A 15,676-nucleotide genomic window follows, 5' to 3' on the forward strand; every position below is an offset into this window, starting at 1 on the left:
TCATCATCACCCAAATTCTTAAAAGGACTCAGAAAATTTTACAAGGAACGTATAACTCGATATCAGAACATCGTTTAAGCAAAAATCTAGGTTCAAGAAGACCATACGCGATAAGGTGGTGGTTTTGGAGGGAAGAGATTCACAGTTACGAGATTTTAGTTTAAGGATGCATTCCACGGTAAACGATGGGCCTTTTCCGACAATTCTCGATATCATAACATCGTTGATAAATACAAGACGCAGGAGTTCGTGGATTTAGGCTCGCTATGATCTCTATTCAGTCATCTTTCCAAACTGCAACACACGAATATGTGGTTCCCAATTTGTAAGATATCATCATAAAGCCTATGTGTTTACATACAGTGTACTGTGTTCTAATATCACCATATTGGTGTCATATTAATTAACTCAAACAAAGTTCGTAGTTCTAAATTCTCAACGTTAATGCGTTTTTGTCAATTCCACAGATACAAATAAAAAAAAGTTGGTTAATTGTATACGAGTCGTATAACGTTATACGGCCTGTATACAAGACATAAACAATGCTTGTATATTGAGTATACGGGCGAATAAAAAATTAATAAAGGTTGTATACAACCCGTATAACTTTATACGGGTCGTATACAGTCTTGAAATTAGTCAGTAGTCATTACCTCTTAATGAACTCGAATTCAGGAAACGACGAGGAATGTAAGGAGAAACGTTGGGATTCAAGGGTTTAGTTCTTGAAGAATCTCGTTACGGATTTTCTCCTTTTCTAGCTCTCGAAGAATCTCATTCTGTATTTTATCATTTTCTAGTTCTCGAAGAATCTCGTTCCGTATTTTCTTTTTTTCTAGTTCTCGAAGAATCTCGTTCCGTATTGTCTCCTTTTCTAGTTCTCGAAGAATCTCATTCCGCATTCTCTCCTTTTATAGTTCTCGAAGAATCTAGTTTTGTATATAGATGTCAATGATAGATGTCAATCAAAGTTACACAAGACAATTAAACCTTACAAACAACATCTAAAAACTTATTTAATATGCTTCATATATTAAACATAAAATAAGTAAAATATATTCCTACATTCATTGATTCGCTTGACCCAAAAGATGATAACTTTCACCAAGGTGTTTATAATAAAACTTCAAGCATTCTGAACCCTAGCTACAAACAACCCAACAAACCCTAGCTAGAAACGATTCCCATAAACCACTTTATACGCGATGAATCCTCTGTTAATCAACTTATTCCCACCGATTCCGCTCTTTTAGCACGTCTAATTCCGAGGTAAAGCTCACCGTTATCTGCTCGCATGAACACGATGGAATCACCAGCAACAAGCTTTTTTAGGTTCATGGAAGTACTCTATCCGGTAGTTAACAGACGAACATCGGCAGGGTTCTGGCGACAACCCACACAGCATACATCCGTAGCGAGCTGGGAAAACTTTTATAAGGAACGTATAACTCCATATCAGAACATCGTTGATAAATACAAGACGAATTCGTGGAGTTATGTTGGCTATGATCTCTATTCGGTGATCTTTCCAAACTACAACCCACGAATATGTGATCAACAAACTCCGAATATTAAAAACCCACCGTCAATCATACTCTCAGTACTCTCACAACCCACCTTCCTTAGATTCAATTGTTCTCGTTGGACTATTAAAGTAACAACACATTTTTAACGAAATGCACGATGTGAGGTGATTGAATTAACCTTTTGTTCAGATTGAAACTCACTTAAGGTGCTGTTTGTTTTTGCTTATATTGTCTGTAAAGAGCTTATGTCTGCGGGCGGGCAAACATAAGCCCTTGAAGACTGTTTGTTTAAAAAAAAAATCTTAAAATAGCTTTTAATAGCTTAAAAAAAGCTATGAATTATAGCTTCAAGATCTTCACACACCATCTTCACACACCACCCACCTTCTTCTTCTTCCTGCCACCACCACCTCCGCCACCACCACCGCACCACCTCCGCCACCACCTCCACCACCACCATCGCCACCACCTCCACCACCGACCGGAGCAGAGCCGGTCGGCCTCCGATTGTTCTTTCCGGCCAAACACCTCAACACCCTCCCCTCATTCTTCTTCCCTGTAACACTTCCCTCACCGAGCAGATCTGACACATCGACGTAGAGAGAGAGGTTTGCGATGGATAGGTTAGCAAGAGAGAGAGGGAAAACAGTGAAAGAAGAGGAACGAAGGCGGTGGTGTGATGGCGGTGGTGTGATGGCGGAGGTGGTGCGGTGGTGGTGGCAGAGGTGGTGCGGTGGTGGTTGTAGAGAGAGAGAGAGCAGAGAGAGAGAGCTTGTGTGTGTTGTGTGTGTGAAGTTGTTTTTGAAGAAAAAAACAAACCCTCTTCTCCTTACAGACTGCAGACATTTAGACCACATCTTCTCTTACAGATGCCTGATGTGATTCGCAGACTACAAACATTTTACATCTGAAAAAACAAACAGCACCTTACTTATCACTACCCTGATGCAGACGTGTGAGATCCTTTGACACAAAATCATCTATGGCTGGAACTAGTCTATAACCGCATTTGGAAAGGCCGGGGGAATTGGATAAGAGAAACAAATGATAATTAGATGTCTCCTCCCCCCTTCTTCATCTTCCAGTTTCATCACCAATCCTTCTTTCCGGCCAAACACCTCAACACCCTCCCCTCATTCTTCTTCCCTGTAACACTTCCCTCACCGAGCAGATCTGACACATCGACGTAGAGAGAGAGGTTTGCGATGGATAGGTTAGCAAGAGAGAGAGGGAAAACAGTGAAAGAAGAGGAACGAAGGCGGTGGTGTGATGGCGGTGGTGTGATGGCGGAGGTGGTGCGGTGGTGGTGGCAGAGGTGGTGCGGTGGTGGTTGTAGAGAGAGAGAGAGCAGGGAGAGAGAGCTTGTGTGTGTTGTGTGTGTGAAGTTGTTTTTGAAGAAAAAAACAAACCCTCTTCTCCTTACAGACTGCAGACATTTAGACCACATCTTCTCTTACAGATGCCTGATGTGATTCGCAGACTACAAACATTTTACATCTGAAAAAACAAACAGCACCTTACTTATCACTACCCTGATGCAGACGTGTGAGATCCTTTGACACAAAATCATCTATGGCTGGAACTAGTCTATAACCGCATTTGGAAAGGCCGGGGGAATTGGATAAGAGAAACAAATGATAATTAGATGTCTCCTCCCCCCTTCTTCATCTTCCAGTTTCATCACCAATCCTTCTTTCCGGCCAAACACCTCAACACCCTCCCCTCATTCTTCTTCCCTGTAACACTTCCCTCACCGAGCAGATCTGACACATCGACGTAGAGAGAGAGGTTTGCGATGGATAGGTTAGCAAGAGAGAGAGGGAAAACAGTGAAAGAAGAGGAACGAAGGCGGTGGTGTGATGGCGGTGGTGTGATGGCGGAGGTGGTGCGGTGGTGGTGGCAGAGGTGGTGCGGTGGTGGTTGTAGAGAGAGAGAGAGCAGGGAGAGAGAGCTTGTGTGTGTTGTGTGTGTGAAGTTGTTTTTGAAGAAAAAAACAAACCCTCTTCTCCTTACAGACTGCAGACATTTAGACCACATCTTCTCTTACAGATGCCTGATGTGATTCGCAGACTACAAACATTTTACATCTGAAAAAACAAACAGCACCTTACTTATCACTACCCTGATGCAGACGTGTGAGATCCTTTGACACAAAATCATCTATGGCTGGAACTAGTCTATAACCGCATTTGGAAAGGCCGGGGGAATTGGATAAGAGAAACAAATGATAATTAGATGTCTCCTCCCCCCTTCTTCATCTTCCATTTTCATCACCAACAATCCTTCTTTCCGCCCAAACCTAAACCTACTTGCTGCCCGTCCTCCATGTCTGTTTCTCCCTTTCTTTTGCTACACTAATAATCTTCATTCAATATTTATTATTATTATTCACTTTGCTGTTGTTGTTGTTGTTGTTGGCTCATTTGGTTTCAGCTTTAGGAATATCATCAAGAAACAACAATCATTCGAAACTACGTTCATTGAGGGTTGATGATTATGTTGCGTTACCTGCTAAAGAGGATGATCATGGAGGTGTTACAGTGGAAATGTCTACCCACCCACCCATACACCCAATTCACTTCACCTCTTTACTCAAGGCTTCACTCCTCCAATGGAAACAACAGGTGGTCAGCCAGCCTCCTCTTTTCTTCTCTTCTAATCATTTCCACATAGCCTCTAACTTTCTTTATGTAGGGCAAGAAAGGTGTTTGGATCAAGCTACCAATTGAGCTTGTCAATCTTATCGAACCTGCAGTTAAAGTAAGTAATTTGGATCTTCTCTTTGTAATAGATATGCAACTGAAACATGTGTTTGCATTGCAGGAAGGCTTCTATTATCATCATGCAGAGCCTGATTACTTGATGCTTGTACATTGGATTCCTGTAACCAATAACACTTTGCCACCAAATGCGTCTCATCGAGTCGGTGTTGGTGCCTTTGTAATGAAAGAAAACGGAGAGGTCCGTACTTTTCTTGCAACTCTTGCTTGTGCTTTTAACTTTCACTTGTCTGTCAGATCAGAAATTTTAAAATGCCTTGCCTAGAAAATGAATTCAGTTGGTGTAGTTTAATCTTGATGGGTACAGGTCAAAGTTGGATCATTAGATACGGGTCGGAACTGATTGCAATACGGGTCAATCAGTAGTAAGATAGAACGGGTCATAGGAGGAACATGTTTTATGTGTTTGATTAGATCATGGATTAGTTACCAAACAGCATCATTCATCTATACGTGGAGCATAAATGCTATGTGGTTCTGTTATGAGAACTTTTAACTGCTACTAGGTTCTGGTGGTGCAAGAAAAAGGTGGAAAAATGCGAGGAAAAGGAGTATGGAAATTTCCGACAGGAGTTGTTGAAGAGGTATGTATATATGTAGATTTGATCACCAAACGCGCACGGTATCCACAGCCACGGAATGTTCAATAATTGAAGTTGTTTTCTACGTACAGGGTGAAGATATTTGCGATGCAGCTGTTAGAGAAGTAAAAGAAGAGACCGGAGTAAGTTGCAATTTGTTGCTCTCTATTCAACAATACGTCAATACATGACTTTTGAATAAGACAAATTGGAAATAAATAATCCCACCTAATTCAATTTGGCCGATAATAATCCCAAGTCAGTTATTGGCCAATAATAATCCGAACTGGTCAATTTTTTTTTGTAAAATAGTCCGCCGTTAAAATAGCTTAACGGAGTTAAGTTTTTTTCCAAATTACAAACCGATGTTTTAGGGCTTTTGATCAGAACGAGGATACGAGTCGATTGATGTAAAACTTACCTCGAAATACTGCCCCAACCCACGAAACCGGTGCTTCAATTCGGGTGTTTAAACTTCCAATTAACAAAAATCAAGCCATTTCGAGCACAATTTCGATGTAAGTTTTACATCAATCGACCCGTATCCTCGTTCTGATCAAAAGCCCTAAAACATCGGCTTCCGTTAAGCTATGTTAACGGCGGACTATTTTACAAAACAAAAATGACAAGTTCGGATTATTATCGGCCAATAACTGACTTGGGATTATTATCGGTCAAATTGAGTTAGGTGGGATTATTTATTTCCAATTCGCCTTTGAATAATAATACTCACTCTCTCCACTTGAGACAAAATAGCAACATTTTGACCTTGAAGGTCAAGTTTTGGGAATTTTGTACCTTTGTTAAGCATACATATTATGATAGGTGCTAGATTTGAAACACAGCCTAATAAATTCTAAGTTGAAAAGTATGAGATACGGCCAAAAAGTATGCAAAATGCATTTCTTATGTGTATGTAAACGGAGTAAGATAATTTGAGGCTTATAGATAATCTTTCTTAACTAACTTGATGTTTCGTATGCTTCAGATTGACGCCAAATTTGTGGAAATATTAGCATTCAGGTGAGGAATTGTCGCTTAACTTTCAAAACCACTACTAGTTTTATCGAACTTGAACAGTCGCAATGCTTGTTGACTGGTTTATTCGTCAATTACATTATTAATCCTCTGTTTCGCAGGCAAAGCCATAAGAAATTCTTCGAGAAATCGGATTTATTTTTTATGTGTATGTTGGAACCTGTGTCTTTTGACATTCAGAAGCAGGACCGAGAGATAGAGGCAGCCCAGGTACGTTTTTGTAAAACGTGCTTAAATAAATCTCTCCGCTTTGCTTGATGTTACAAGCTCATACATATAATAACACATATATAACACTTGTTTCTTCATGTGTATGTAGTGGATGTCGTTTGAGGAGTATGTAGCGCAAGATTTCGTCCAAAAGCATGATCTTCCCAGGTATATAGCTGAGATATGCTTGGCAAAAAGGGACGAACGTTATGCGGGTTTCTCACCTGTGTCTACGATATCAAGTTTTTCCAAAAGCCAATGTAACGTGTACTTGAACACCACCGATCTCAGCTCTTCTTGACATTTTTCGTTGTATTTGATGCATGCATGCATGCTTCTCTTATTATTCCTGACATCTCAATACATACACTATTTTTTTTTTGTTGTAAATAGAGATGTTTAAAAGTTTAACGAGTAAATTACGCCAACTGTCCCTATGGTATGTCGAAATATCTGCATTTGTTCTCAAGTATAAGAAATTACGCTATAATCCCTAAATGTTCACTTCAGCTGCACACTTATTGTCCCGTTAAATTTTCTATAGATTCGTTTGAAATTACCATTACGCCCTTGATTACAAATAAAGTAAAATTATTCCCACCTCCGACGAGCCACAGTTTGTTCCGGCCACCCCTTAGAAACTAACGACTTGATCATTTCCATTGCACATGGCTCACATCTCCTCAGTTGCGGATTTTGGCCACATGGGTCACGAGATTTCACCCCTACCTACATGGCTAATTTCGTTTTACCGGTTGGTCTATCATGGCATTTACAGCAGGAGTATTTCAAAAATATTCTGCTCATACTTAACAATATATTGTAAAGAAAACATACAATGGCTGAAAAACAAACAGAGAACACTACATGTGTAGTTTTTTTTTTTTTTTTTTTTTTTTTTTTTTTTTTTTTTTAAATTTAATTTTAGTGATACACCAATAACATGGTCAAGTCACAAACAAGCAACAGTGGCACTCTATTCATGTGAAACATAATTTATGGTGGCAACATCAGTGGCTTGTCAAGCAATATGGTTAACAAGTTTAAAGAAAAGTGACACTTTGGGTAAAAGACCTTGAGGAACCAAAAGTCAATATTGCAGATTACGAGTATTTCAAGCATACGCATTGTCATACAATTTAGGAATAGTCATGTTGTTTTAGAATTGTGTAATATATAAGTGTCGGTGCATACCCTATTTGTCTAGTGACATTCTAAATTGATCAATGCAAAATCAATAGCACCCTAAATTCTTGTAATCAATCTAATTAAACCTTTAGACTGCTCATACAATTTCAACAGAATTTTATGGCGTCCATGTCGGGGACGAAAAAATGTGCATCTAGGGTACAACTATAGTCATAGTTTCTTAAAGCTAAGGACGAAAGCCGAAATTTTATAATTTACTCAAATTTGTAGTATAAAAAATCATTTCCCATGTCCTTTTCAAATAGTTAAGAGATTGGATTTTTTTTTTTTTTTTTTTTTTTTTTTTTTTTTTTTTTTTTAATGAAGAAACCTGAAGAAATATTTAATTGTGAAGAAAGATAGATAGGGCAGGCTTGACTAAGAGATGTTTGTGTGATTAAAAGAATACATGGGAGATGTAAGTTGGCTACCTAACCTACTTTTTTTTTAGTTTTCTTGTTACTCACATACCCCTCCTAAAGTTTAGTCGTATCAGTTTTCTCTTTCTAAGGTGTTAATAGAGAAAGACTCAAATACCCTCTTCACCAAGTCAATAGATGAAAGGCATGATATATATGGTCAAACTGTAACTTTTGTCAAGAAACATTTAAAGGGAAAATCATGAAAAACGGACATTGACTACTCAAAATTACAAAAATAACATGCTTTGCATCTATGTTAGCCTTAAATCCTCAATTCTCGACTATTGCGTCTAAGGTAGAGTTTTGCGTCTGAGACTCAATGTTTGCGTCTGAGATTGTACCATTTGTTTCCGCTTCTACTTTTTTTTTCTTTTCCACCACGATTTTTAAAGAAACATTACTTTTTCATACTTTAATATTTTTGTTATAAAAAATACACCAGATTAAAGATGATAAAATTCTCTTTAATTTGGTGTAATTTTTTTTTAAAAAATATTAACGTATGAAAAGGTTATGTTCATTTAAAAATCATGGTGGAAAAGTAAAAAAAAAAAAATAAACCTAAGGATGATGACACGTGTCAAGTTTCTATTAGCTGAAGAGTTTGAGTCTTTGACAGACGCAAACCCGATACGCATATCATGTTTATTTTGGTAAAGTGGGTGAGTCAATCTTTAATTTCGTGGTTTATAAATATGACACCATTTTTAATATTTCTGTAGCTAGAAATTAATTTGTGTGGAAGTTTACCTATCAAAATTGGGTAGATGGGAATGGTCAACGGTCATAAAGGGTAATGGAGTACTTTTAATATGAAAAGAAACATGCACAATGCACTAGCTATATATAAATAAACTAACCACCCAATGCAAGCCGGTATTGTCTTCCTATATCCAAAGTTTTCTCTCACGTTATGTATCATACAAAGATGATGATTGGGTACACCAGTTTTATGCTCTTCATCTTTTTAGCTCCATCTGTGGCTTTCTTGACAGATGACATGGCAAGACAAGCTGGATATGGAGAAGAGAAGCTCTCTACGGTGGTGGTTTCTGGGGCGTTAATCTGCGACGATGAGTCGCACCCAATCCCTGGTTAGTTTACACACATATCGATCTATCATGTTCGAACTATAACATTTATTTTTTCTGAACAACAATTTCTAGATTTTCTAGGATAAATACTTCACAGTCCTACGTGATTAGGTCGAACTGATAACCTTTTGGTTGTGGAGTACAATATTACTTAACTAACTACTAGGATGTCCCATGGGGACTACTAGTACTATTATATAAAGTTAACTAATAAAAACTAGCTGTGCAGGAGCATCGGTGGCGGTTTGGTGTGGTACGGATAGGAAATCCATTATTAGAGGCAAAACCGACGAATATGGAGACTTTCTTATTGATCTTCCATCCCATCTTCATGCAATTCCAGACATGGAAAAGAGATGCCGTGTTAGAATTGTTGGGGTGCCAAACAAATCTCCTTGTCACCGACACCAACACCGAGCAAAACACACCGCTCAGATCAAGTTGTTGTCATCAGGGAACGGTGTTCGCACGTACTCCACACACCAGATCCATCTCAGTACACGTTCACACCCATTCAGGGGACATGTTATAAACAAGTGAAGAGACCTGACCTTCACAGCTTATATATACACACCCACGTACTCATGATTATGATGGCGCTACAGTCACAAGTCATAGCACTAGTATGCATGGAACTTATATATACATCCTAAGAGAGAACTAATGTAAATAGACATACATATATATATATATATATATATATATAGTATTTCCTATGTACTAGCTAGCGTGAAACAGATCATACTTTTATAAAAAGAAAAATAAATGATGTCCATAGACTGTTGTGATCCATGATATGATCAAAAGTAAAAGGGAATATTATTGTTTAGATGCTTTTCTATTTTGCATCCATTATCAGTTTTGTTGATTTTTCATTATCCTCCTCCACCCATAGAAACACAAGTAATGTTACAAATTTCTTTGTCATCTTTCTTTTCATCAATGTATTGTCATCTTCCCATTATGTCTTTAGCATCTATATATCTTGATGACACTTTATCATCAGTTTGAGATTTTTTAGTTTCTTCAAACCTTGACTTCTTCATGACTGTCCACCATAGTGACATCTTCCATCACCTCCAATGTTATGGCTTCAACATCTATACCATTATATGTCATATCATCGTTGCGACCTCCAACGATATGGCTTCAACATTTATATCATTATATGTCACATCATCATCATCGTTCTGAGATTCATCGGTTCATCATTCAAACTTTCATTAAAATGAATATATCTCTTGTCGATCATGTAAGAAGGCGGAGTAAGGGATGAACTTTTTCATGTTGAAAAGATGTCAATAGATTATGTCGAGTTTGCGGCCTAAGAACGGGAGGTTGATTTACTCCAACATAGCGTGCCATTAGGATAATAACAAGATCTGATACCATGTAAGGTGGGACATAACTTCAATCCGTCGCGTATCATGTGAGGCGGAAGCAAACATGGAAAACAAGAAAGAAATGCTATTCATATTCAAGAGAAAATTGATAATATTGTTTAATGTCTAAACCATTATATAAAGCTCTTTTTTTATAGAAAAACTCAAGTGTTTATTATTATATGAGTGAATTTCAAGGATTGTCCTTTATTTTTGTACCTATTTTCAGACGTTATCCTCTATGTTCAAAATTGACGAGTTTTGTATTTTATGTTTTCAAATCATACACGTTTTGTCCTTTAACTCTAAAAATTAAGATTAGAGTAAACTGCTATTTTGGTCCCTGTGGTTTGGCAAGTTTTGCCACTTAGTCCAAATCTCAAAGTTTTTGTATTTGGGTCCCTGTGGTTTCATTTTTGTTGCCATTTTGGTCCAAAAGTGAAATCATGCCAGATTCTCCTAATTAAACCCTCAACTTTTGTCCTTTTCCACAGGGGTAATTTCGACATTTTCATTTTATTATAACTGATTATTAATTAAAAATAATAAAACTAAATAAAAAAGTTTGACCTCATAAAAGCTCAGATCCTCATCTTTCCCAAATGAGTCACAAGCAAACCCTAATCCAAACCCCATTCTCTGCAACCATCATCTAAACACCCCTTTGTCTCTCTCTCTCTCTTCTCTTTCTCTAACACCACCGCCACCATGAACTCCACCACCACCACCGCCACCGCCACCTCCTCTCCCTTCTCATCACCGCCACCACCACCTCCTTCTCACCACTGCAATTATCCATTACCCTCTTTCTCTAAACACCCCTCTGTCTTTCTCTTCCCCCTCTCTAACACTGTAATTGATCTTGGGTTTGCTCAAAATTAACCGCCACTGAAGTCGAATTAGGGTTTGTTGCTGTGGGTTTCCACACCGGTAGCTCAGCAAGCTCCGACGACATCCACTTAGGGCACCGATACTCACCTTTATAGCTCTTCTTATACATCATCATGAGATTCGAATCGTTAAACGCTAGAAAACCTGCATTCATCACGAACAATCCATCAACTCGGATCTGATCCGTCAACGCACTTAATCCGAAAGCGGAAACTTTCAGATCTCCGTTCTCGTCGATTAACAGATCATCCGGTTTCAGATCTCGATGAAACACACCTTTCGGATGACAATATCTGACTATTTGATTCCGATTAACAGATTCTCCGGTTTCAGATCTCACAATCGAAATCTTGTTTCCTATTTGACAAATTTAGAACCTGGACATCATAACGAGTTTTATGCATACATAATTTCTCACAAAATCATCGATTGTGGGTACAGGATTTTGGTGAATCAGGGGATCGATTATGCTGGTTTTGAAACAGCTTGGGGAAGATGATGTACTGGTTGATTTGTTAAGTTTTAGAGAGTTTTATTATTTTTAATTAATAATCAGTTATAATAAAACGAAAATGACAAAATTACCCCTGTGGAAAAGGACAAAAGTTGAGGGTTTAATTAGAGGAATCTGGCATGATTTCACTTTTGGACCAAAATGACAACAAAAATGAAACCACAGGGACCCAGATACAAAAACTTTGAGATTTAAAATGGCAAAACTGACCAAACCAGAGGATCCAAAATGGCGGTTTACTCTTAAGATTATTTAAAACCTAAAAGATATATAAGTTGGGCCGGCTCAAAGGAAAGCTGCTTTGTGCTACTGAAGGAGGCTAATAACTTCGTTAAATCGCAACTGGTTTGTCTTCGTCGTCTTCTTCAAATCGCAGGTTTAAAATAACTATTTTGTTAACTTTATACACAAGTCACAAACGACAAACCCTTGATTGAACGTAGTTACTATCTGTTGTTAAAAATACGAACTTGAAACAGGGTGATCGAGCAATGGTGAAGGGAACAGTGACGTCTTTATCTTCAATTTTCGCACCGGATGACGCCCTAAAGGCCTCCGTACATGTTCAAGAAGTTATATCCCAACGTCAGAAAGAGGTTCAACAGTTGCAGGCCTTCCTTAATGATAACACCAGTCTTGTTAATCTTCTTAAGAAGCTTCCAGATCAACTCCACCACGATATAATGGCAAGAATCTGCTACTACTTTCACAATCGATTCATAATTATTGACGCCTTTTTTAGTGTATGATGGTGTTTTTTATAACAATAGTTGGTTTGTGGCATATCTTGCAGGTTCCTTTTGGGAAGGCGGCCTTCTTTCCTGGCAAATTGATACATACCAATGAATTCATGGTACGCGTGTCTGTCAGATGCGTTTAAGGCGGCTGTTGGGGTGTGGCATGAAATTAAACTGTTGTAACTAATATTTTAGACCTTATGAGTTGTATCCTATTTCATTGCAGGTTCTATTGGGAGAAGGTTACTACGCTGAAAGAACGTCCAAACAAACAGTTGAGATTCTGAAAAGAAGAGGAAAGGGTTTAGACTCACAGATTGAATCGCTTAATGCTGTAATAAAGGATCTCAAGTTTGAGACCTCCTTCTTTGATGAAACAGCTACTGAGGCTGCTGTAAGTTCTCATCTCTCTGCAGAAATGGCAACTTATGTAGAATATCATATATCTCTATATGAGTTATTGTATCTTCAAACGATGATTGAAACAGGAGGGTATTGTAGAAATCAGAGAAGACTATGTTGAGGAAGCTTTTGATGAAGATAAGGCCACAACATCAGGTTCATAAATCATATCTCGTATTATTTGATATCTTGGTTTGAAATAGATATATTGCTCATGGGTATATGTCAGTAAATTGTCATGTCTTTTTGCATTTTGAAATTTTATAATGAATTTCAGGCCAAGATGATTTTGCAAGTATTTTATCCCGGATTGACCAACTTGAAAAGGAAGAACTTGAATCTGAACTTGCTGAAGAAGGTGAAGAGAAAGACGAGGCTGATATTGAACCTGAGTTTAGAAATTTAGAGGTAAGGTTTCGACTTGTTAAATTTATACTATATCCGCTTACGTAATTGCTATTAAATTTCTTTATTATTGATGTTTTTAAGTGATTGAGAATAATTAACACTCATTAAATATGTCATTTTATTATTTCACAAATTATTAAAGTTATTAAATATCATGTTTACTTGAAACTTGCAGATCAAAGAGTCGCTAGATATTCCTGTATACAGAGGTTAGTCTGCTGTTAACATATCCTTTAATTACGATTCTATGCATTAGAGATAGTTTCAAATGTTCAGAAATCTAATTATACCAAGACTCGTTTTAAGCTTGTTATATGCACATGCATTCTCAAATATAAACCGCTAATAGTTATTTGTTGTTTATCATGGCCCAGATTCACATATTAAAGTCCCAACGCCCAGTGGATCAAACACTCCGATGAGGCCTGTAGACCATAACATATCGAAGGAGGGTTTGTCCCGCGCACCTATGTCAAGGGATGAAGTAGAGGTAAAAGTTTTGATCTGTTTATATCTACAACGGGTCGAACTGGTTGAAATTAGCCCGAAGTGCATTAAATTTTTTTGTACTAAATTTTTATAAGTGTTTTAGAAAAGTGGACAGAAGGATAGGCAGATTAATCTGATTTGACCCGCTATGATATGTGGAAATAATGAAATATAACCCATCTCATGGCTTTTTTTAAATATAGAGTAAGGTTCCCGTACAAATGGGTCTTAACGTAAGAAGTGAAGAGGGATTTTTCCATCTTTTCAAGCACGTATTTTAGTCCCAGAATCTAAAAGAGATCGTGTATTTACACTAGTAGAGTAGAGTATACATGATTACTCTATTAGAGTAAATACACAATTTTTTTTAAACATTTTGCAACGAGTAAACTTCCGTTTTGCTCCCTGTGGTTTGGTCACTTTAACGGTTTTGCCCCAAACCTTTAAAAATAGCCATTTTACTCCCTGATGTTTTGGTTTTGTTGCAAGTTTGCTCCCCCGCGGGGAGCAAAATGGAAAAACAAACAATTTGGATGGAGTTAGAGGCGGGGAGCAAACTGGCAAAAAAACCGAAACATCAGGGAGAAAAATGGCTATTTTTAAAGGTTTGGAGCAAAACCGTTAAAGTGACCAAGCCACAGGGAGCAAAACGGAAGTTTACTCTTTTGCAACTAAACATCATGCCTAGGTATCCTTCACTTCTCATGTTAAGACCCATTTGTATTTGATCTTTACACTTTAAATATATATGGCCCATTTAAGACCGAATCTGTTCTGACCCAACCTACCCATGTTGTCATAAATCGAATGAAAATGCTAATGGGTGTGGGCATTACATCTTTTGAAGGTTTCTACCTTAGCATCAACATCAAGCTCGAGCAATGTCAGTAGCAAAACAAGGGTTGCTGCATCAAGCTCGAGCAATGCCAGTAGCAAAACAAGTGTTGCTGCATCAGGCTCGAGCAATGCCAGTAGCAAAACAAGTGTCGCTGCATCGATGTCAAAGGAGGTAAAAGAAGTTGTATTGGCATGCACCTTCCTGTAACTTACAAGGGGTGTTTTGCTTGAGGGTTTGATAAGTATGTTTGGTTTAAGGAATAGGGTTGGTGCCTATAATGTGGGTATATTCCAAACCGCATAAACAGTTGGTTTTGAAATTCATACCCATTCCCATTCATCGTGCTATCAAACCCATACCAAACCCTACCTTTTGTTGTGTAATGGTAACGACAACTGTCATCAATTTTTTTGCAGGTATCCAATTTTGGTTCGCGCTCAAGCAATGATAAGGCAAGTTTTGTTACATTGCAAACATATTTACACTCAAGAAATATAATAATTAATACCTTAGCTATGATTTTTTTTTTTCAGGCGTTTACAGGTTCTATAGTGGAACGCACCCATAACATCGAGAACAGTCAAAAGGGTCAAACATCTGCACCTGCATCTAAACCCGTATCTAGATTCAAGCTGCAAAGAAAATAGCTATACAATGGTTTTACAGAACTAGATGCACTCACTTTTTGATAGCATTCGGCCCACTTGATCTATTAGACCTTTGTGGTTAAATATGTTTATCTTCGCTTGTTTCATCTGCTATAAAGTCAACTCAAATTGACCCATTTGGGTCAAAATGCCACCCAATTTAAGAAAAATCTATTTTTCACCTGTCTATTATATATGAAAAACCTAGGGACTATGCCACATCTTTTAAGGTTTTTTTTTTCTTTTGGAACAGCAGGCAAATATTATATAAAAAATTATCTTATTGCCCTCTGAAAAGTTTATTATTTTTAAAAATACCTCACAAGTGTTTGTTTTGCTTCTTTATCGTTCCATACGTTATGCACTTACATCTGTAATGTTTTTTCCTTTGTTCACTCTTGAGAATAAAATATAATATTTGTAGTTGCCCAGTTTACTCAATCTAATTATCCTAATATGCCTTTATCTATTATTACAAATTATGAATTATCTCAATAGTAAGAAGATTTCTAACATTCAGTCCGTAATG

General features: G+C 37.6%; 3 protein-coding genes across 7 annotated transcripts; all 3 read left to right on the forward strand.

Moving 5' to 3' along the window:
* Positions 1 to 3,695: 3,695 nt before the first annotated feature.
* On the forward strand, positions 3,696 to 6,577 carry LOC110910741 (nudix hydrolase 2). The gene is made up of 9 exons (XM_022155346.2): positions 3,696 to 3,853; positions 3,960 to 4,150; positions 4,221 to 4,286; positions 4,350 to 4,487; positions 4,813 to 4,890; positions 4,980 to 5,030; positions 5,876 to 5,910; positions 6,027 to 6,135; positions 6,245 to 6,577. Exons 1-9 carry the CDS (start codon positions 3,751 to 3,753, stop codon positions 6,434 to 6,436), a joined length of 963 nt encoding a protein of 320 aa, XP_022011038.1. The 5' UTR covers positions 3,696 to 3,750; the 3' UTR covers positions 6,437 to 6,577.
* Positions 6,578 to 8,618: 2,041 nt separating this feature from the next.
* LOC110910742 lies at positions 8,619 to 9,689 on the forward strand. The gene is made up of 2 exons (XM_022155347.2): positions 8,619 to 8,839; positions 9,069 to 9,689. The coding sequence occupies exons 1-2, from the start codon at positions 8,659 to 8,661 to the stop codon at positions 9,377 to 9,379; spliced, it is 492 nt and encodes a 163-aa protein (XP_022011039.1). The 5' UTR covers positions 8,619 to 8,658; the 3' UTR covers positions 9,380 to 9,689.
* Positions 9,690 to 10,763: 1,074 nt separating this feature from the next.
* Positions 10,764 to 15,388, forward strand: LOC110910743 (RNA polymerase II subunit 5-mediating protein homolog). 5 transcript variants are annotated; one of them, XM_035984169.1, is made up of 12 exons: positions 10,767 to 12,002; positions 12,106 to 12,312; positions 12,420 to 12,479; positions 12,590 to 12,757; positions 12,852 to 12,921; positions 13,043 to 13,173; positions 13,349 to 13,382; positions 13,548 to 13,663; positions 14,510 to 14,521; positions 14,570 to 14,671; positions 14,917 to 14,952; positions 15,034 to 15,388. In XM_035984169.1, the coding sequence occupies exons 2-12, from the start codon at positions 12,118 to 12,120 to the stop codon at positions 15,145 to 15,147; spliced, it is 1,038 nt and encodes a 345-aa protein (XP_035840062.1). In that variant the 5' UTR covers positions 10,767 to 12,002; positions 12,106 to 12,117; the 3' UTR covers positions 15,148 to 15,388. The 5 variants fall into 5 exon arrangements, with proteins under 5 accessions (XP_035840063.1, XP_022011041.1, XP_035840062.1 ...); XM_035984168.1 differs by having other exon boundaries at positions 10,770 to 12,002; positions 12,093 to 12,312; positions 14,510 to 14,671; XM_022155348.2 differs by having other exon boundaries at positions 10,771 to 12,002; positions 14,510 to 14,671.
* Positions 15,389 to 15,676: the final 288 nt, after the last annotated feature.

The sequence above is a fragment of the Helianthus annuus genome, chromosome 15, assembly GCF_002127325.2.
Source record: "Helianthus annuus cultivar XRQ/B chromosome 15, HanXRQr2.0-SUNRISE, whole genome shotgun sequence".
In the NCBI taxonomy this organism is placed as follows: domain Eukaryota; kingdom Viridiplantae; phylum Streptophyta; class Magnoliopsida; order Asterales; family Asteraceae; genus Helianthus; species Helianthus annuus.